This window comes from Schistocerca nitens, chromosome 1 (assembly GCF_023898315.1).
Source record: "Schistocerca nitens isolate TAMUIC-IGC-003100 chromosome 1, iqSchNite1.1, whole genome shotgun sequence".
Lineage (NCBI taxonomy): Eukaryota > Metazoa > Arthropoda > Insecta > Orthoptera > Acrididae > Schistocerca > Schistocerca nitens.
Window position 1 is genome coordinate 660,823,532 of NC_064614.1, and position 23,508 is coordinate 660,847,039.

At 41.3% G+C, this 23,508-nt stretch overlaps 1 protein-coding gene across 2 annotated transcripts in view; it reads left to right on the forward strand.

Moving 5' to 3' along the window:
- The window catches only part of LOC126259052 (centrosomal protein of 112 kDa-like), a 166,976-nt gene that overhangs the window by 130,197 nt on the left and 13,271 nt on the right, over positions 1–23,508 (forward strand). For both annotated transcript variants that reach the window (XM_049955692.1, XM_049955691.1), the window contains exons 10-13: positions 1,604–1,686; positions 1,769–1,794; positions 10,230–10,272; positions 10,455–10,483. In XM_049955692.1, the coding sequence (XP_049811649.1) occupies positions 1,604–1,686; positions 1,769–1,794; positions 10,230–10,272; positions 10,455–10,483 (181 nt within the window). The remainder of the gene's footprint in view (positions 1–1,603; positions 1,687–1,768; positions 1,795–10,229; positions 10,273–10,454; positions 10,484–23,508) is intronic.

The following is a 23,508-nucleotide window of genomic DNA, read 5'->3' on the forward strand; positions in this document are numbered from 1 at the left end:
ATTGTGGTGAGAGTGATTCTGAAATCAGATAATGGCTTGTAAGGCGTACCTGGGAGTAGTTACAGACTCAGATTAAAAGTTAGTAATGATTAAGGTTAGGTTGTTGTTTGAGATTTGTCCAGAAGAATCAGTATGCAAAGAAATGGGCTGCTGAATTAAAGAGGGTTAATAAGATATGTTCGAAGTGTGTTGAAGCAATTGCTATTGTGATAATGAATACCACAGTAGGCAGTGCAGCTGAAAAGGAATAGACATCTCTAAAAATTTAATAACAAAAGTTGGTGGACACTGTGGAAGGAAGATAACTATGAGGAAACTGTGCGTAACAGAAGAAATACTGTAGTTGATTGATGAAAAAAGGAAGTACAGAAATGTCCAGTGAACTTCAGGAAGACATAACCCATTTAGGAATGAAATAAAAAGAAATTGCAGAAAGCCAAGGTTGCAAGAGAAAGTTGAAGAAATTATAATAGAAACAGTTGTCAGCAGGACTGATTCAGCTTGTAGGAATGTTAAAACAAGTGTCAGTGAAATTAAAGGCAAAGTCATAAAGATTTAGATTGCAAGATGAATTACATTTTTGACATGAGAGGAAAGAGCAGATAGGTGGAAAAACTACATTGAAAGACTCTAAAAAGGAACTCTCATACCCTCAATTATAATTCTTCATCTTCCATATTGTCTCTTACTGGCATTCTGCAATTCCATGGCCCTATTCACAACACTCTCTCCCTCCATCCCTCCCCCCACCCCCATCTCTACCACTCACCCTCCTTTCTTCACTTTATATCTCCCTACATCACTCATCCACTGCTCCCTCAATCCTTCCCTCCTCTATATACCTCCTTCCTCCACATCTTTCCATCCCTCCCTGCACTGTCCCTGCCTCCCAAAGCATCTGGTCTCTCCCTCCTGCCTCCCCAGCATCTGGTCTCTCCCTCCTGCCTCCCCAGCATCTGGTCTCTCCCTCCTGCCTCCCCAGCATCTGGTCTCTCCCTCCTGCCTCCCCAGCAGCTGGTCTGGATCTTCCCCACCTCTCTCCCCCCCCTCCTCCCCTCCCCCCCCTCCCCGCACTAATCCGAACCTTTAAGGACTAGGTCCCATCATCCCTGTCTTACATCAATCTCTTATCACGCTTCACACACCCCTCTCTGCGCCCACTCCTCGGCCCACCCTTCCGTGGCCCTCGGCCCACCCTTCCGTGGCCCTCTCTCTCTCTCTCTCTCTCTCTCTCTCTCTCTCTCTCTCTCTCTCTCTCTCTCTCTCTCTCTCTCTCTCTCTCCCCCCCCCCCCCCCCCCCTGTTTGCTCTGGTCTGCTTACCTTCATGATGTGTTTACACTGTGCCCTGGATTACCTTCTCTGTCTGACACTCCCAATCTCTCTTCTTTTCTATGGCTTTGTTGTATCTGCTGCTCTTCCAGTGCACCCATTACTTTCCCAAGCTCTTCCCTTCAGTTGCCTCTGTTTAAAAGCATAGTTTTTGACCCAACAGAAAACTTAATATTTTGCAGCAAAAATTTGGAATGTGTTTTTCAGGTGTAATATTTTACCAGACATTATTTAGATTGTTCCTAGTTTCATTCCCTCTGCTTGCATTTACAGGGTACACGAATGAGAACAGTTGTAAATGCAAAGAAAAAGACTGTTGAATCAAGTAAAGATGCTGCTGTAACAAACAATAAGCAGTAGGTATAATTTTTATTTTGTGTTACAGTGTAATGTTTAGTATGTTTAAAATTTTAATGGTTTCATCTCCTTTTGTTTCAGGAACAAGAAATTGGCGGCTAAACAAGGTTCGTGCATTGCTATCTATTATATATGTGTTATTTGCCTCTATACATTTTTGTCTGTATTATGACATCCAACTTTCATGCTTTTACAACAAAATTTATATACTTTTGCATGCATTTGAATCAACTTTGAAGCCATGTTTTGCTATTATATTGTTGGTGCATTTGAAACATAGATTTTGACGGATTTATTAGTGAAGCGGGACAGGAACATATGATGGGAGTGGAAGGCTGGATATTAATTCAGACAGGGTTAATTTGATTCTGAGTTGTTAGAATAAAGTTTAGACAGAATAGTTGAATCTCTTAAAGATGACTGGTACATAATGTCCCATTGTTGCTCTGGATGCAGGGAGGCATAATCTCCTATATACTGCTACAGGGAACTGGAAACTGTCACTATCAATCCCTACCAAAATTTTGATGATAGCTTAGTAAGGACCCTGATGTCCACTGCAACAATTAAGGGAAACCACAAATGACAAAGTAATTTGTACTCCAATACACTACTATTGAAAGCTCAGTGTATATATAACAGAATTCTTCGCTCAGGCAAAACAGTTACTACATATACCTAATGAGACTGTGAAACCTGCCTTAAAACTGTAACCACTTTGTGAGTCCTCTAAAATTACAAATGCAGTGGGCCATCATAACTCACCAATAAGTTTAATAAAACTAGCTGGCCAAATTAAAGCTGTGATAACAACATCATCAGATAAATTATAAAATAATAGTAAGGTACCATCTAGAATAACTGCCACAGAGGACGGAACAGTTGTGCAATACCAGGTTCTTCGAAGTCTGGGGCGGAAGCCACTCAATCACTACCAGACCCAATTCATTTCAAAGCGCAATTACACTCCCGAAATTGTGTGTCCTGTTGACAACATAATTAAAACTCACAGCAATCCTTCCACAATTCGTCTACAGACTTGTAACCAAAATGAGATAAAGTGATTATGCTCTGCCAGACTCACTCAATCAGTTACAGAAAATGACCAGATTGAGGGCACCAAAAGCACAAAGCCGTTTTAGCTTGTAAGTGTTCACAATAACGTAGCACTTGGCTCCATAGCTCATCTACTTGAACTGAGCAATAATCAGCACTTGGCTCCATAGCTCATCTACTTGAACTGAGCAATAATCAGCACTTGGTCACAAGCGAAACCAACTAACCTTTATACTTCAATCAGATTCTACTGTAACATATAGTAGCAACATACAGAAATTTTGTATACTCCCTGGCAGTGTGCACTCCAGCACATATCTCCTTGTAATTGGGTGTTAAACAGTGACTGAACCTTAACTCAGACCGAGTGAGGTGGCACAGTGGTTAGCACACTGGACTCGCATTTGGGAGAATGACTGTTCAATCCCTCATCCGGCCATCCTGATTTAGATTTTCCATGATTTCCCTAAATCGTTCCATGCAGATGCTGGGATGGGTCCTTTGAAAGGCCACGGCAGACTTCCTTCCCCGTCCTTCCCTAATCCGATGAGACCAATGACCTCACAGTTTGGTGTCTTCCCCCAAACAACTCAACCCCTGTAACTCAGTGGATTTTAGATACCGCCAACCACTCCACCAGCAACGGTGTGACGAGTTGCAAATACATCAGCAAACACTCACGATGACAGCACTATTCAATTACATTGGCCTGTATCTTCGCTGTGGCCTGGCGAGTAACCTGTCAAGTGCGGGTTGTTAAGCAATACACACAATAAAACCTTTTACCTGACTCCAAGCTACTAAATTGCTATCATGTCTTCAGGAACCAGACTGACTACCAGGTCTACAGCAAACGCCACACTCACCATCACCGCTGTAGAGTCCTAGACAATGCTGTTATTAAATGAACAAAATGCGTGTTTGACCATCAGCTGCTTTTTTATTTAAGAACCAAATACCGACCAGGTTCTAGCCAAATATACAAAAAAAAAAAAAAAATATACATGTATACAGGAAATTTTACAAATTATCTTCCTAGGAAGTGCAAAATATACATGAACACTAACAGGATCAGAACAGTGTAAGCCACAACATCACATCTGTCATTACTTAAATAACGGCCAAATCTCGGGTGTAGAACATGTCATGAATTCCAGTATACAACACAGGACTTTTAGAGGCAAACATACTAATAAATGTGAACAGAGCAGTACTGAAAAGAAAATCAGTGGTATAAATATTATAATTGTACAAAATATTGAGAAGTTTGTCAAAGATATCCCAAAAGTATTTCATCAAATGGCATAAAAATATCTAGATGACAAGTTTCTTGATTCTAAAAATCTTTGAATGTGTAATGTTTCCTGTGTACTACATGTAATTTTTTTGTGTCTCTGTATAGAATCTGTTAAGGTGGTCTGTGACTGAAACAGATTGATATTTGGGTTTAAAAAAAAAATAAAAATAATAAAAAAAGCTGATGGTGAAACAGACATTACTTGACACCTGCTAATAACCACCTTCCAAAAATTTAATACTGTTACTGCAGTTACTGATGGCAAACTGAGAGGCTCCGAGGTGGCACTTCATGCCTAATGGCCACTCCAGAAAGCGACAGCTTCATCCAATAGCATAATCGCAGCGTGTGAAGCCCCTGCTTACAACGGGCGGTAAAACAGGCAGAGGGACTGTTCGGATGGTAGCTATGGCGTGAATTCAAAAGTGCCGGAAAGAAAACCAAGCACAATAATTACGTGAAATGATTAAAATAATTATCCATGTTTCTCTCTTTTCACATAAGGAAAAAAGAACCTGTTTGGTAATAAATCAGGTGAATGAAGGCAACGAGATGTTAATTTGATGTTTTTCTTAACTTTTGTTGATTTTAATTTATCTAGAACAAACAAACAAACAAACATAGTGTATTACTGGTTAGTGTGTGGCTCATGAATGTATTTGCCCCCTCCTTACCCACCCACATTATGATGAGGAACAGATTATACATTTTGAATTTTTTGAGTGTTTCTTTACACCAATTGAGATGAGCTTGTTTTTGAACTTGCATCAAATTGTGTGAAATGCAGTGGGTATAGATCTCTTACACAGCTAAATGTTCATGCAAAATGAGATGAGACATCTTCAGACAAAAAATTAACTTTGGGCTACCCTAAGTGAATGCTGTAGCACCATTACATTTCCCAATACATAGAAAGTAGTGAACCGGCAGTGCCTCGCATTTGCTAAATATGTATGGGAATTGGATGTACATCTTAATATGTAGTATCTGTGGTAATTGTTTCAGGATACAGTTTTCGGTAGTGTTTGCAGCTGTCCCCACTTTGAAGCTACAGAACTTGAAATTATAATAAATAAAAAGACCTTGAAAAGTTTTTTTACCAGTGTACTTAAAACTTTCTGCACGATACTATTATATGGTTCCATATCTCAGTCGGTACAAACCAAACCATTATAACCGACTTTATTAGTGTATTAAGACTCCTTTTTCTCAGGAATAGGAAGAAGGTATCAAGTTGAAAATTATGTCAAATACTAATGTCTACAGTCCCTTGGCGATGTAAATGGTTCAAGATTCAAAATCTATGCAATCAAAAGCAGTCGCCATTTGTCACAAATTTTGATGCTCACAAACTGTCTCATCAAAATGTATACACACTTTATCTGTATCGGGGCCAGCCACAGCATCCCAAACTTCACATGTGCAGTGTATGCGGGCCAAGACCTGGCACTGTCACTCAACTTTGCTCAGTCTGTCTCGGAAGTACCCAGAACAGCACAGCAGTTCATTTAGCATTGTGGTGCGGCATTTTCCGGTCGGCACAACTCCCCAAGTTCGGCAGAGTCATGTGTCACTGCTGTTAATCCTTTGCTATTTGTTTGAGGTTTAAAAGATGTTCATACGTCTGATGGCAGTTTGCACTAAAAGAAGCATTCTAGTGATCTGTCATCATAACCCATCAAAGTGAATTGGAATGGTAGAAGAGAGAGTTGAGAATTTTCTGTTCGGATAAGCAATGATATTGCTTATTTGCTACGAAATGGCATTATAATACCAAGTAGGAAGAATTCAAACTTTTAAATCACAATGAAAGAGCAAAAAATTAAGGAGGTGGCAGACAGACGGGATTCATTGTTCTGTACATCAAGAAGCACTTTGTGCTAAATTTGCAAGCATGGAACACCTGAAGAAACTGGTGATACAAATAGTAAAATTTCTGATGTTGTATCCATTATTCTATTTTCAGTTGCAACAGTTTTTAATGGGAATGAATGGAGAGTATAGAGACTTCATAAATTACTACAAAGTGCATTGGTTAAGTCAAGGGCCATGTCTGGAATGATTTATTGATTTAAATTTAACTATTGTCGAATTTATGAAGAAAAAAGGAGTGCAGGAACGAAAATTAGAAAGTCTGTGATGGATTGCAGACTTCACATTTTAGATGGACTTACGGTAACTACATACTACCCACAGTAAGACATTTCAAGGTAACTTCTTTCTGATTTGATGGGGATTGCTTCCATCCCTGGTGACATACTTCTGCAATCTTGTAGTAATTGTGAAATTCTATTTGTATGTGGCACACGAGTGGACGTAGACACAGTCGATTTTGAGGTGCAAATTGTTTAATATCTTAATGTTCCATGACATGTGGGTCAAGTTTGATTTCCAGTTACTTCGTATTTCATTAAAATAAGTTACATTGAAAACTATAAAAGTAAGTGTTTTATTCCTTTATATTTTAGGGAAATTTAAATCATGACGAAAAAATATATACCTCAATGTTTCAAATCCCATATACAGCATTAGGTGAAACGAATATCACTAGCTTTGCTATCCCAACAATGAAATTATATATCACACACTTTAAAGCCCCTTTCCATGCCAGAAAGCTTCAAAAAATGGGGAATTATAGATTATCTCAAATTTAATGCCTTAAACATAGAAAGCCTGAAAGGCGACGTTAGAATGTGTTTGGAGATAATGCTGCATAAAAACCAAACATGCTTGTGCCTTCCGTCTGGGATCCTGTATAAGATAAGCATGGCAAGCATTTCGCTACATAGCTACCCCTAGCACAGCTAAGAATTGACAACATCTGTGCATATATTTGGCAACCCTGTGATTGTGCATTTACTTCAGCTTGTGGTCCTGAATTGTTCTGCTAAATTTGTTTGGCATTCCCTTTCCATTTTGGTGACTTACACTACATAATTCTCACATAATATGAGAGAGTGAGACAGAACATTTAATTTTTGTACTCTAGGTGCGCTGTACTTCATATACGCTCTGTGCTAAGCCTATATAAGAGCAATTAGCAACCTCTGTAGATGTTTTTGCTGATACCAGTATTAGTAATTTCCTACTGCTCCAGGAGCTACAAAACATGGGCACTTTTATTGGTTTAAATTTAATTGAATGCCATAAATACCCCATTCAATCACTGTTAAGTTTTTGATGAATCCGTACATGGCAAAATGTGCAGTGTACTTCTATTGCTATAGAGCATGCACTGCAAGGTATTCACACAGTTTACCACATACGTGTACCATAACAACATAAACGATGACAGTGAAACACACTACATCACAGTTACTGTGGCGTGATAACATAAGAATTCGCCACGAAAAAATTGCATTAATAATTGATCCTAAAAGAAAAACAAATGAGATATAAAGCTTTCTATAACATTAAACAACTTAGTGAGATATTCTGACTGGATCAGAAACTGTAAAATAAATTTTGAGCTACAGCACACCTCATCTTAAAACACGTTGCTGTTGGACAACTAATGGAAATTGTAGACATTGTTTGTAGAGCATCACGCAACAGCACTAAAGCATTTAATACTATCCAAAGCAAAGAGTGATAGCTGATGCTTTCAACAAAGGGTGAGAGCACAGTGCAACAGTTTCACCTCATTTCAATTTCTTCTGCAGTTCTTCCCTCATTGTCAAGCAATAGCAGCTGGTCTGTGCCAGAACACCAGTTGTCGACATACAGAACACGCTCTAAATATATCTCAAAAGTGTTGCCAGTATGTCGCCACTTTTCCATAAATTGTCAAACCCAGTATTTGTTGTTGCACTTTTATATACAGTGAAGTCCTAAATGTACCTAGTCTGACAGTCACACAACACAAATGTTTCTATTCTGAATATGCTGTCAGGATGACGGCGGTTCAAATCCATGTCTGCAATCCAGATTTAGGCTTTCCATGATTTCTCTAAATTGCTCCAAGCAAATGCTGAGATGGTTCCTTTGAAAAGGCACAGTTGATTTCCTTCCCCTTCCCCTTCCTCGACACATTCCGAGCTTGTGCTTCATCTCTAATGTACCTCAATGCCAACGGCATATTAAACCCAATCTTTGTTCCTTCTTCCTTCTGAATCTACTTTCCTTTGATGGAAAAATTGTTTAAAAGGTAATTCGACTTTTGAACAAGACTTTCACAAATGCAAACCACCTGACATGAACTAAATGCACTGTGAAACTTCATGAGATCTTTATCACATATATTCCTAATTTTAAACAAACTGTCATCTCCAATACTAACAGAAATGTCACAAAAGCCCAGCATTCTCAAAAGTAAAATTCTCAGGACCTGATTTTGCTGAAAGTTGGCATGTTTAAAAGTATCTCTCTGAACCAGTAACTTTAACTTGAGCCATTAGAAGACAAGCAAAGTATAACTAAGTTCTTTAAAACCAGTATTTTTTCACTGTGACAGACAATGCACAGGTTTTGAAGTACTTTTGTAGGTCAATACATAAAATAGAGTTGTTTCACCTGCAGGTCTTCTGACAGGAGTATCACGAAAAATAAGAGAATGCTTGAGTCATTAACCAGCTGACATTTGTGCCCTGAAGCAGACTCATCAAATACATGCTGTAAGGGCTGGAAATAGGTTTGTTTCCAATCAAAAGGGTCACTAAGGCATGCACTTTCCTGAAATGTTTGGCTATGATTTCTTGATTCTTCTGATGCACAGGGCTTGTGACTATCATTTCAAGATTCTATTGAAGACTGTTACAGACATCATAATTAACACTCACTGTCCCTCATAATGAGTTCTAAAGGTTCTCTATAGAGTGAGCAACCATTTCGATGAGACAAGAAGGGACGTACTTAACGTTGGGCAAAAACACGAAAAATAAAGTCTCTATTTGCATTGCGGGACTACAGCAGCAAACGCAGGTGTAGCTGGAACTCTGAAAATCTCTGGCAAGGCATTGCAGAAATTCTGCTCTGCGTGTCAACATGTCTAGTGCATGCAGGTACCTGTGGTGGAGTGCACTTGAACTTGTCTGCAGCAATAAGAGGGCCGACAGAACAGGGCACCTCAGCACACCAATAACATTAAGGAAAACTCCGACCATACTTACATGCATCCACAGCAGTAAAGTCAGTGGATGGTCTAAAAAATCTAGTTTCCCTGGCGCCACTTTCACTACTTCGCCATAAAAATTAGTCCTATTCTTAGGCATTTACGTATGCATGGGAAGAGATTGGAAATGTATCTAGAATGTGTAAGGGCTTCTGAGTGAAATGTGCCGGACACAAATGCAGTTAGATGCTGCAAAGCAACATTCTCATCTTACGAGTGTCATGTGCCACTCCAACTCTGTCTCTCTCTCTCTCTCTCTCTCTCTCTCTCTCTCTCTCTCTCTCTCTCTCTCTCGCTCTCTCTGTTGCACATTCTGCCTCGTGAGCCCTATCGGTCCACGCGAAATCATATTTCCTTCCCTATCCTTTTCCCCATCCCCTCCCCTCCCCTTTGCTGCCAGTCACAATTGCCACCGCCCCTCCCCCCCTTTGCCGCTGCCCCGTCCTGCCCCCGCCCTTTGCCGCTGCCCCGTCCTGCCCCCGCCCTTTGCCGCTGCCCCGTCCTGCCCCCGCCCTTTGCCGCTGCCCCGTCCTGCCCCCGCCCTTTGCCGCTGCCCCGTCCTGCCCCCGCCCTTTGCCGCTGCCCCGTCCTGCCCCCGCCCTTTGCCGCTGCCCCGTCCTGCCCCCGCCCTTTGCCGCTGCCCCGTCCTGCCCCCGCCCTTTGCCGCTGCCCCGTCCTGCCCCCGCCCTTTGCCGCTGCCCCGTCCTGCCCCCGCCCTTTGCCGCTGCCCCCGCCCTTTGCCGCTGCCCCCGCCCTTTGCCGCTGCCCCCGCCCTTTGCCGCTGCCCCCGCCCTTTGCCGCTGCCCCCGCCCTTTGCCGCTGCCCCCGCCCCCCCCCCCCCCCACACCTTTGCCGCCCTCTCCCCTATTGTAAATTTTTTTACTCAAAATCTCACTAAGTCACAATCACTCCTTCTCATCAAAGAATTAAACTTGAGCGATGAAAGATTGCATAGTGTAATCTGATTTTTAGTAGTGTGTTGCCAGTGTAAAGATGTTTTGTGTGTACTTATGTATATACATACTAAAACCCAATTGAGGTGAAATAGTTGTTACATGCCATTTATTTTCTCATTGCAGGAGCAGATGAAAATGTGGAACCATGTCCTCTTGAATACAGTAGGTAAGATATGTTTCATATTGCTCTCATTTGTGCCACAATATGAAAATGTACAAGGCATTTATTTGGTTATACGTAAGTGGAAAGTGGTTTATCATGAGGAAAGCTAATTTCAAATTAAGTACTTTGACATTTGCATAAAGTCCATTCCGTTAATGCTTACTAATAGATCATTATCTTTTCAGATCTTCATCGAACGTTAACGCTACGTTGGGTAAGTACCTGTTATATTAAATTATGACACTTAGTTGTTATGGTACAATCAGTTACACAGCCTGGAACATACAAGGAACACAAGACATGTGGTCCCAGGAATTGTTATTTGTCCAGCACCATCGACCATGGCAACACTGCATTTCCCCTGCAGGTCATTTTTATTAATGTTCATCCTCTGTGTGTGTGTGTGTGTGTGTGTGTGTGTGTGTGTGTGTGTGTCACACCCGCTGCTTCTCTAGTGTAGACTGTATAGCCTGCAGATATTTTGTTTTTATCTGATCAAATTTTTATTTTGTTCACAAATACTAGTTTTTAAAATTTTACCTTCAAAGTTGCCTTAATAGTGATATACTTTCCAAAAGCCTTTCATCCCCTAGTTCGCCACCTTTAGAGTGGAATTTCGGACAGTCCCTTCTTTAATTATGCCTACAATATGAGATCCACACCCTCTCCAAAGTTAATGTTTCTATCCTTAGCAGTTTGGGCTGAGTGGTGATGTCAGTGAATCAGTCTGACCCTATTTCACCCCCGTAGTGGTTGAATTACCAAAAACAGTGAAACACGTATTTTTTCACTTCCAACTGAGAAGCCAACACCAATTTCCAAAAATTTAGCTGTAAATATGCTTTCACAACGAAATATTTCCATAAAATGTTTCACCGCCTTAAGGGTTGGATTTCCAAAAACAGTGACATGCATGTGTTTTATTTCTGAAAGAGGAGCCAAATACAAATTTTCATACTTAAGCTTCAAAAATGAAATATTTCCATAAAATCTTTCGTCCCTATGGTGGGTGAATTCCCTAAAATGATGAAACACTTGTATCTTATTTTATTATTAGTATTTTGAACTGAGAAACTCATCCAGAACCGTTGTTTAATGATGAGTCATATGCGATTGAGTGTTGTCATAGATCAGAACATTGAGCACTCCTCACTGCTTGTTTTCCGTAGCCTGTCAGAATTTCCAGTGTTTCATATAGCATCCATGTTTCACCTCTGGGCAGGAAGTCAAGAAGCAGAATGCCTTTCCTATGCCAGAACACTGTCCACATCAGTTTTTCGAACTGACACAGTCTGTTTGCTCTGTCTTGACCAAAGATCCACATTCCACCAATGCATCGACTGCTGCATCGTTTCCATGATAAAGTTAGCAACCCACATATCATTGCTGTGATCGTGGTAATGCTGCAGAAATGTTGATGCTGTTCCTAATTTACTAATTTTGTCCTCGGTTGACAGTTTTTTGGCCACCATCTGTCCCACACTTTGAACAGCAGGCGACCAGGAAGAGTTTCAAGCAATAAAGATCACAATGTCTGCGGAAAATGACTGCTGAGATCCATAATTGTTGAGTGACAGCTCTCCATGATATTTTACATATCTCCACAAGGTCGACATTGACGAAGGACGGTCAATGAGAAAAAGTTTTGTAAAGATTTGAAAGAAATTGTGTGTAAAGTTTAGTTTGTTGGAAGCCACTAAGTGCTTTAAAGTCAAAGTACCTGCACTCCGTCTCTCTCTCTCTCTCTCTCTCTCTCACACACACACACACACACACACACACACACACACACACACACACACACACACACACACACACACACACCAATAGTAATACTTGTCTTACTGTGGTGAATCTTTAACATAAGATTATATCTCTTAATGAGTAGATTATGACAACATTTTAAACTCTGTCATAGCCCTGTGAAATGTTAAAAATCAAAGTTTTGTTGCCCCACAAATCCGTTAGTTGGGCAACCTCAACTGGTACTGGGTTCTAGGATAGTTCCTTAGTAACATAGTTCCTTGGTAACATAGATAATTGTAAAAAAAAGGTGCTAATATACATGTTATGATGTAATAGTGGTCGTGTGGGCTTTGTTTGCATGTTACAGTGAGAATAAATGCTCATTACTAAAAAACTGTAAAATAAAAAATAATAGATTGCCTTTAAAAATGAAAATCCTTATACAATGAGAGTTAAAGCATCAGAAAGTGTAGAAACTGAGTTTTGTGACTGGCTACAATCAGGACTTCATGTCACAGCCACTGCTGTTGACATATTGAATAGTGGAGATGCCATTACATGTGCAGATTGGTACATAATTACTAGACAGAGCTATTGGCAAGCATAGGAAAGGTGTGTACAATGATTCTGAATATTGGATACTGGGAGTTGTGCTCAAGATGGGTTCCAAGAATGCTCACAACAGAGCACAAGATCAAAAGAAATTTAATCGGTATTGTTGGAGCAGTTTACAGCAAATGGAGAGATCACTTTGAACTGAACTGGAAAGGGAAAGGCAGGCAGTGGAGTGGCACTACCCATACTCACTGTAAGTGAAGAAATCTGAGGCAGCTCTCTTAGCTGCATTAGTCACAATGACAATCTTTTGAGATAGTAATTGTGTCTATCTCATGGGGGTGTTGCCAAAAGGGTTAACTATTAATTCAGAGGCATATGTAGAGAGACTGAATAAACTCAGGAACTGTTTCCGAAGTGTTCAATCTGACAAGAATCAAAAATAGATCTTGGTCCAACACTACAGCTCACTCTTGTGCACGTTTCAGAATTCATGAATACACAACCAGGAGACCGAACACGTTCAATAGCGTCATGGGGCAGTGCAGAGTGATACAAAGGTATTCGGAAGCATTGCTTTATTCTCATAATTTACAGAAGCATAATGTAGGCGCGCCGCCCATACGCTGTTCCTAGAGTCCGGCCGTCTCAGCACTTCTGGACTGCTGATACCACTGCTGCTGTCTGCAAGGCTGCTCAGCTGGAAACCAGCTGTGCTCACTGGCGCCGTTCTGTCCACGATTCCGGAAACTGTTACAGTCCTTCATCCCTGCCGCCCTCCACCCTGTTTGGCCTGCTCTGTCCGACCATGGGACGAAGGTGGTTGTTCTGGTCACCCAGGGCCCTCGGACTGCCGCTGCTCCCAGGACAGGACCAGACTCGAACCTGTGCCCTTCTGAATGCTGTGCTGCAACTTGCCACTAGTGGTGCTTGCCAGATGGCAACACCCGCTGCAGTCTCCAACACTGTTTCAGCATTGCTGTGCCTCCCGCAGCATACGCTCCGCTCAGACCCCAGTACGCCACGAGGGAAGGGAACGTGGCCCGTCCTGGACCCGAAGCAGACCGCTGTCACTGCCCTCCATTAGGCAGACCGTGCAATCTCCAAGTACCCTGCTGCTGTTCCGTCCCTCCCTGGTATTGCGTCCCCGGAGGCGGAATACAACCCAAACAAGTACATAGAAATAATGAACATGCTACACAGAATATTTACAACATCGCTGCCAGACTGGCCCCTATAAGCGTAGACCAGCACAGGTCCGACTAGACTCTCGTCTGACCTGGCACCCACTTGTCTCTAGGTACAATTGCCCATATATTGATACTGCTTTTCCCCTCGCTTCCAATGTAGTCTCAGAGAGAGACAGAAACTGTGGCAGGGGTAAATTCCCATACATCAGCCATTTACACATCGCCCTCCTGGCTCTGGCCTAGTGCCCCAGCCTCATACATCGCAATAACTTCAAGCAACGCTGCAGTTCCCTGCCTCGCTGTTGCTTCACATCAAACACATCGTGCGTGCAATAACGCCGTCGCGTGCAACAACGCCGTCGCAGCTCTGTGCCCTGTTGACTCTGCGTGGCCTACTGGCTTCTGACAATTACTACCGCCAGCGGCCCCAGACTTCATTGCTCAACCATGCCTTTACTGAATTATGACAAAATTCCTCTTTCCTATGACTATGATTAATACTAGTGCAGCACACCTCCCTCCTTTCAACAAGATTCGTTGCGAAATGAAATATAACAGTCGTGGCCTGTGGCTGCGTAAACATACCTAGTTCACAAACTTATATGCTACAGACTAAAACTAACGAGAACATAGAAACATTAACGCTACCCTTATACACTGTTTACACCTGTCACCCATGCTGTAGGCAACTAGTGTGTTGGCACCTCCTCTATTGGTGCACGTTTCCACACTCTCCACAAAGCTATACCAAAGAAAAATTGAAAAATGGCACACCCTGTGGCTGAAATGATCTGTCATTATCCTGTTGCTCCAATGCTGTTGTAACGTTCGAACGTGCTCCAGTACTTCATTAACCATTATAGATCCTTCCTGTGTGTTAATGAAGGAATGCAACGTTTCCAAAAACTGTGGGTTTAACATGGAGTTTAAATATGTCAGATTCTGCGTTGCTAATATCTCCACTACAAGTCACTACATCATCATATGACATCCTCAAACATTCCCGATAGTTCACTCTGCCCCTATAGAATTTTCTGAAAAAAAAAAACAAACTAAAAAACAACAAACAAGAAACACGCAACAATTATCTTACCCCAAAACAAAAAAAAAAAAACGCAAATCATCCCTTGATACAAAAACACAAAATGTAAACATGCCATACAATACTACACATATAATAATTTACTCCCCCAGTGACCGTAATGCATACGGAACGTTATGCGTCGGCTGTTGTCTCTCCACCGTGACCTCCTTCTTCCGTTCGCTTTGTTTAGCCGCTGCAATTGGCTCACTTCCTTGTAATTGAGTTAATCCGTCCACCATTCCTTTAAAAGGCTTTACTCTACTTACTGGATAACGGATGTTTTTGTTGGCAGCTGCACTTTAACATTTACAGACGAAGTCATCTCCACGACCTGGTATGGTCCGTGGTACTTTGTCAAGAATTTTTTCGTCTTTCCCTCAGGTGTTTATTGTTTAATGATCAGTACCCATTGACCTACCCTGTACCGTGGTAAAGGTCCCAACCGCTTATTCTGTTGTTCCTGTCTTTCCAGTGCTTTCGTATTTGCCTTCTGTACCTTCTTCCATACTTCTCGTATTGTCCGTGCAAATTTCATCATTGCGGCCGCTTTAGCTCCCGATTTCGGACGTAGAACGCCAAACAGTGATGGCAGCTTTCTTCCATAGACCACCTCGAACAATGACATTCCGACCCCCAAATGTATTTTAGTGTTATAACTTGATACCACATAAGGATGATAAACGTCCCAATTATCATGGTTTCCATTCACACAATAACTTGGCATTTTTGAAATTTTCTTATGTACTTGCTCCATTCTCCCATTTGCCTGCAGATGAAATGGACTGGTCCGAAATTTTTAATTCTCAGTAACCGACACAACTGTGACATTAATTCGGACATGAAGTTCATTCCCTGATAAGTAATTATGGTATCAGGCACCCCAAACTTCAATAACCAGTTATTGACTAAAGCCGGCCGCAGTGGCCGTGCGGTTCTAGGCGCTCCAGTCCGGAGCCGCGCTGCTGCTACGGTCGCAGGTTCGAATCCTGCCTCGGGCATGGGTGTGTGTGATGTCCTTAGGTTAGTTAGGTTTAAGTAGTTCTAAGTTCTAGGGGACTGATGACCACAGCAGTTGAGTCCCATAGTGCTCAGAGCCATTTTATTGACTAAAGCTTGTGCTACCGTAATTGACTGTTGGTCTGGTATTGCGACCATGGCTGGAAACTGCGAAAGGTAATCAATTATAGTTAAAAAGTAATGATTCCCTGTCGGTGTTTTTGTTATATGGTCTGCAGACATGTAGCCCGATAAACTCTAAAGGTTTCGAAACCTCTGGTACCCATTGCAATGGAATTCTTGCGCGCTTCACATCCCTCGCTGTGCACACGGTACACAATTTGCTACATATTGTTCCACATCCCTTCTCAGAGTGCGCCACCAAAATCGTTCCGCTACCCATCTTTCCGTTGCTCGACGACCCCCATGCCCTGAAAGCACACGATCTTGGGCCTGCTTTAAGTCTTCCTCTTTCAAACTCTTTGGTACCACTACTCATGGTCCACAACTGGTAACTCTACGCAACAAATTTCTCTCCACAATGACATGTGGTTGAGTTCTAAAACCCTGGCACTCCTCATCCTCTGCTTGTGCCCTTTGCCATTCCACGACGCTCAAACCCATTACTTCTAATGCGTCTAACTTGCGACTTAATGCATCTGCATTCCCGTGTTTCTTCCCGGACTTATGAATTACTTCAAAGTCACTCACTTAATTTTAGAGCTCACCATGTTAACCAATTAGAAGGATCCTTGAGTCCCAGTAACCATCTCAACACCGCATGATCTATCACGACCTTAAACTTCCTACCATAAAGGTAACAACGAAAATACATTACTCCATATATTACAGCCAACATCTCCTTTTCTGTTGTGGAATAATTCCACTCTGCACTATTTAACTGTCTGGTAGCATCTGCCACTGGCTGCACCTGTCGCTTTACCATTTGCCCCAGAACACATTCTACTGTGCCATTTGAAGCGTCACATGATAAGATGAAGTCTTCTTCAAAATTCGGAAACACCAACACCGGATCAGAAACTAATCTCATTTTTAATTCATCAAAAGCTTGCTGGTATACACCCCCTCCCCGCCCCCCCCCCCCCCCCCATTCAATTTTAAACCCTTTCTTTAAAAGCTTCGTTAACGACTCTGCTATTTTAGTAAAATACTTTACAAATTTACGATAATATGAACATAACCCAATATACGATTGTAATTGCTTCATTGTACGTGGTGTCGAAAAATTTTGAACTCCTTCTGTTAACCAAGGATCAGTTTGAACCCCCCTTGTTCACTGATTACATGGCCTAAATATTTGACCTGCGTCTGCGCAAAATTACATTTTTCTAAACTTATAACCGTGCCGACTCCTCTTAAACGCGATAAATGTTCTGGTATATCCTTCGAAAATACTATGTCATCTAAGTAAACACAAAACCTATATTTCCTTGTACCATCCACTGATTCCTTAGGTACGAGAACTACATTGCTTGAGTACGGACTATCGCTATGCTCTGACTCCATCCCGTAGTTGTTGTTTTATAAACTCCTCTAGTAGTGGTTGCATATGACGTGCTACCCTATATGGTTTCCAAAACACTGGTGTATTAGCCTCCGTTGGTATGTGATGCTTCGTAATCGGTTTTGCTGGTAACCTACCCTCCGTTCCGAATAAATCGCTAAATGTCAATAAAAATTCCTCCAACTGACCCTGTTGTCTCCCTGCATATGCTGTAATTTTCCCCTCAATTGTGCTGCATTGACGTTTTCCTTACGGCTCGCCTCTAAATCCTCCCTATCGAGGCCATCTTCATCAAAAAACCCCAGTGTGGCCAAACAACAACACTTTCGACAAGCTAAAATCGGCTCTGCCGAAGTTTTCTATACGTACAGGAACCCTATAATCTCCTTCCACATAATTTGCGTGAGCTAAACTCCTCCGTACAAAACAGTGCGCATTATCCAACTCCTCATTGCTCGAGAGTGGCTCCACCATGTACAACGTCTCCTTTGGTAAGTCTGTATTTATTGAAACCCAAACTACCTTCCCTGTACCTGCTGGTACGTTATCCTGTTGATCAACCTTTAATCAATCCGTTTGCAGTTTAGCTGGCATCACCTTCGCGTTAAGTGTGCCTTGTGACATTCATCCATTTGCAACCGTTTCCCCCATGCAAAACATTGTTCTACTGAGTTCCACTGTTTGTTGCCAAGGATCTATCTTTGCATGATGTTTATCAAGGAAGTCCAGTCTGAGAATCACCGAATACCCCCCACGAACACAGGGTAACACCTCTACCTGCTTATTAAACTTAGTCCCTGCAATCATAAATTGAAGTACTATCATATCCAATGACTCCACTTTATTATCCCTCACCCTATGTGACCTATAACGTGGTGGCTCAAGCCTTCTCCTGCCAACAAAGTCCAGACTAAAAGACGTGTGCCCCCTTGTCAACCAGAAACCTCTAATAAGCAGCATTCTGTCTGTGCACCTACAAGTGCATTACCTTATTTCACTGGGACTGCCCTACGACAGTTGAAGCAGTCCCGTTCTTGTTTAAAGGCTGCCCCAGACTTAATCGCTCAACCGCGCCTTTACTGAATTCTAAAAAAATTCCCCTTTCCTACGGCTAAGACTAATACTAGCGCAGCAGAGCAGAAGACAAGAGCTTATTTCAATAGTGGTACACCTCAAATTTTGTTCATTTCAGAATGCTGGGTGTTAAACATTCTGAGTGATGATCGTTCCCTGAGATATCAGAATTATTGCAGTGCATTGCTTGTTGCAAGGGATTACCATTTCTTTCTATTGTCATCACTCAGTTATTTGTAAGCCTCAGTATTTCAAAACGAACAAAATTGTAGGAGTACCGCTATTGAAATGAGGCCTTCGCATGCTCTTCCACAGTGCTGGCATAAGGCCATAGAATGTGATGGAGACTGCATGGACACAAAATCTTAATTCCCAAGAATAAATGTGATTTGAAAATGTATTTAACAGCCCTCATAAAATCTGTAGAATACCATACTGCAGATGTTAAGAGTTTCTGAAGAAATTATGGTGGATTCAATATAGGAAGTGTTGGTCTTCTGCATGTAGGAAGATAGCTGTGGTGTATTGACACTATGACAGAAAATTTCTCTCACTTCAGAAATTCTCATCTGTGAACAAAATGTCATTACATTAATATATGAATCTCTTGAAGTGGAGGAGTGAACCATCTCTTTATACAGCATATGTAAAAGAGAAATTGAATGCTGTGCATAACAGCAAAATTACTTTTATGAAGTTCCATGTATAACTGACCAGGATATTAAAATAGCATCATCTGATAACTTTTGAAGATTGTATAAAATAACAAAATCAAAGTTGTTTAACAAAGAACATATTAATGATAGGCCCTTTAACATGTCATTTAAAGAGGTTTTACGCTGCTTCATTCACTTATTTGTTTTTGCTTCTCTCCAATTTGACTATAAGATAGAATGATTTTTGTTCATCACATCTGGTTTGCTGAACAGATTCATCCCACCCAACTAAAGCTGCTTAGCTTAGCTCAGCTCACTGCTTCCTTTGCAAAACGACTGACACCTTTCAAAACACACTTTCTGAAGGTGGTGGTGCTCATACCCTACCTTAACATGCAGGTTTTCAGTCTCCCACATCCCCACACGTTTCAGTTGTGCCATATGACATCTCCACAGACATGACATGTGGCTTTTTCCAGAAACGCTATGATAAGCAGATAGGCATCATTCTCAGAATGTTCCAGCAACAGCTTAAGACTGTTTCTAATGATTAATTTCATTAGACCAAAGTGTAAAGAAAAATGTAAACCTCTACACAGAAGAAAACGTCATTTCATAAAAAAAGGTCCGTAATTTTTGCTTGTTTTTTCTTTGATGCAGCAATAGCGTACACTGTACCCTCAAAACAGGATAACTTTTTCATTATTTTGTCAGAAACATTGTGACACATCACAAATTGTTTAATTATTTCTAACACATTTACTGCATCGTTAAATGTCACAGGAATGCTGAGGCTCTTCCATATCATCCTTATCGTCAGTTTCTTCCTTGTCCAGGTCCCGCAGTGCACATTGAAATATCTCAGCGATAGCCATGGGTTCTGTAGTGACGAGGTTTTCATCATTGTCGCATGAAAATCGCTTTGGGAATGAACGAGAGTACATTTCAGTATGTGCTCAAGAAAGTGGCTACTCATATTACGAAGCGAAACACACTCCTCAGAAATGCTACATCTGCAAAAGAAAGAAATACGTAATACTGCAATTTCTGCTCTACTCTAGTTTACAGTACCGGTATTGCGCTCAAATCCTACAGTGCACATTGACGAAAATAATACCAGAAACATTTGAAGCTATTTATAATGCACTGGAGGAGGAATATGTGAAGGCAAATAAATTTAATACATACTGTGGTCATGAAAAAATTTTATTTCCGCAGAAGTTAAAGATTTTCTTGTTTTTCCCAGAGGTATGTCCTGGCCTTACTTCACGGCTAATAGCATCTGCAATTTTTTTTATGGTTCTCACTTTTTTTTTGTTCCATAAGCTACACATTGCTTCATCTGCCTCGAATATTTCTATCAGTTTCGTTATATACGGGAAGCCCCATGTAAATTTGGGAGTCTTATTGATAAACATTGTGTGTCAGACAGCTGCAATGATGCTAGCACTCCAAGCGGTTGATTTCTCCAGGCAGTAAATTGTGTGTGTGTGTGTGTGTGTGTGTGTGTGTGTGTGAGAGAGAGAGAGAGAGAGAGAGAGAGAGAGAGAGAGAGAGAGAGAGAGATGTATAAATGAAGTTTTACTGTATTTGAGTTAACTCATGCTTGGTCCCAAAGTTTGGATTTGACCTCCGCTCAAAAAAATAGCCAGTCCATGTAGTGTTGCCCACATAATGGTAGCACCTGACTAAACTGGAATTATGCCATTGATCAACCTGTTATCTCCCAGTTCTAACAACCCTACCACAACAAAGGTAAAAAATTAATTATGATTGTAATGTTGCTCACGCTACTAAATATTGCATTTTCGGGCAACAACGACGTTATATTATGTGGCAAGTGTCATTAGAGCACAGTTAATAAAGTCATTTCATGAAATAATGGATAAACTAGGCACTCATCTTTTCGTGTTTCCCACGCTGGTCTCGTTGTGAACTCGTGGCTCAATCGTCGAAAATCTAGGTGGTGATGATTCCAAGCTCGGATGCAAAGAGGCCTAGCTGTTATTCTGCGATATTCAAAAGTTTTATAGATGTGTTTCACAAACAAAAAAGATTAAACCTTTGCAAATTAGCACAATGGTGATGTAAAAAAGTAATCAGCACTCCGAATTTGTTACACTTCTTTTTTATTACTTTTGTTGCAATATCACGTAACTCACAAAACATCACTTCACAATATAAAACATAATTGAAAATATCTTCCTCACTGTTAAAGTTCACATTTTATAAACTGACTACAATTTGCATCTTTTCAACATGACGACCAAGACTTGACTCTCTCTAATAACCGCTTACGCGCCCAAAAATCAGAGTTAAAAGTACATCAAAGATCATAGTGACAAAAGAAAGAATTCACATAAGAATAATATCATTGCAATATAAACATATCGATGTATCAAAGTACCTCTACATTAATGAAATCAAATCTGAATGTTGTCTCAGAAATATATTAACTACTTTACAAAATCACAGTAGAATATTGCTGGTATTGAGAAGTTGAGGTGACACAGTGCATGTCGAAGAGTAGGTGCTGCATGCCAAAGAGTAGGTGCCTGTTTGTCTGGGGGCAACGGGCCTATGTGCAGTGGCCATCAAGCTAGGGGACCATCACTCTGACTAGACGGCACCCACGGGAAGAGCCCTTGACTGGAACAGGTGCCATTATAGTTGATATTTCACACAGTGTAAAGGTCCAAGGCTGTGAGGCTCTGGTAGCATCTCCAAACAAACTTGAATTATTCAGTTTCAGATTGTTACAAACCCAAGAACTTTTCCTCCTTGCCAAACTATGGGACGTAAGCAAAGTCAAGTGAATTGCTGAAACTTATTGCCGTCAGTTCCTGGTTTGCACTCACATTGATGGCGGGTCCTTCCTAACTACTAAACCTTTGTTCTTTGTAGGTAATACCAAAATTTATTTGGAGAAATCTCTTCCATCCTTAAACCACAAAGTAGTTCTGCCTGAATTAAAACAGTGACTCGTACCCAGTCCTGAGCATTACGTTCTCTCAAGAAATTTTGTGGCATACTTGTCGCCATAAAATCCCACTAGACCTTGAACATGCTGATTTGATTTTTCATGAGGGCTTAACACTGCAAGCAGATAAGGAATTATGCAAAAACTTGGAGAAAAAGAGGGATCCACTTTGCCAGACAGCTAGGTCAACAAAAAGACATTCATCCTCACTTTTAAGAGGGACTTGCTTCCTAAGAAAGTCAGAAACATAGACTACTGTTGTGATGTGAAGCTGTATTTCCCATCACTGATGCAGTGATTTAAATGTCACTGCTGTGGGCATACATCATGTCAGAAGCACCTCTCCCTTGACCCCCAAAATGTGATACCTGAATTAAGGAATATAAATTCTAGGAAACTAAGGCCTCAGATTGCATCTGACATTTAGTAGCCCGGAAAACATACAATCACATATATCCAGTCCTAATAGTATTGACTCCTGCCATAACCGTACTCAGGTCAGCAGTAGTCTCCCTCAATGTCAAACACCAAACACAGGTAGTTGCACAAGTAAAATTTAGCCTATGAGGAGACAGAACCCCACCCATCCCACCCCGTCTTGTGGTTCCTGTAGCACCATTTCCTAGAATCTTTCCTCACTGTGTCCAGCTATAGAAGCAACAGCCTCCCAGGCTGTCTACAAGTGCTGGACTCCATTTAGGAAACCTTCTCCATAGAAATCTACAGACCAGTGACCCAACATCAGCCAGTTACTGATGGACCCACGGACTGAAAGTCCCAGGGGTGCTAACTCTTCTTCAGTTCTTTTCCTTACAGCAGCTAAGCCCTCATAAGAGCTCTGACTCTCAAAAGTAGTTATGAAGAAAAGGTAGAAATCACAGGAGAAGACTGTCCCAGTGAATCAGGAAGCATCAGATCCATCGGTGACATTGTACATGAGTGTCTGTCAATGTTCTGCCAACACCAGTGACAGACAGTGATCCAGGGGCATTACTTGTCCGTTTGGTCCCTTCACACCTAACCAGGATGCAATTAATGTGATAATGCAATGCAGTTGGAATGGATATTACTGTCACATTCCAACAATGGTGTCCTGTTCTACAGGGTGTGGCGTGGGAACTTCTTATTTGGAACACCCGGCACACAGTGGTTGTAATCATTGTTGTGTGGGTGTCAGTGCCATCAAAAGTGCGAGACTTAACTTTTTTTTTTTTTTTTTTTTTTTTTTTTTTTTTTTTTTTTTAATTTAAAAAATATTTAGTTTAGTAGTGGGCAAGAGAGGAGCATGCGTTCGCTGTTGTGGCCTACTTTTCAAATGGACTTTCGGTCATCAGAGCTTGGCGTGCGTTCAGGAAACAGCTTAACATCTTGCCTCCAGGTTGTGTTCCTGATGGGAAATCAACTGTTATGTGGGTAGACACCTTTATGGATAC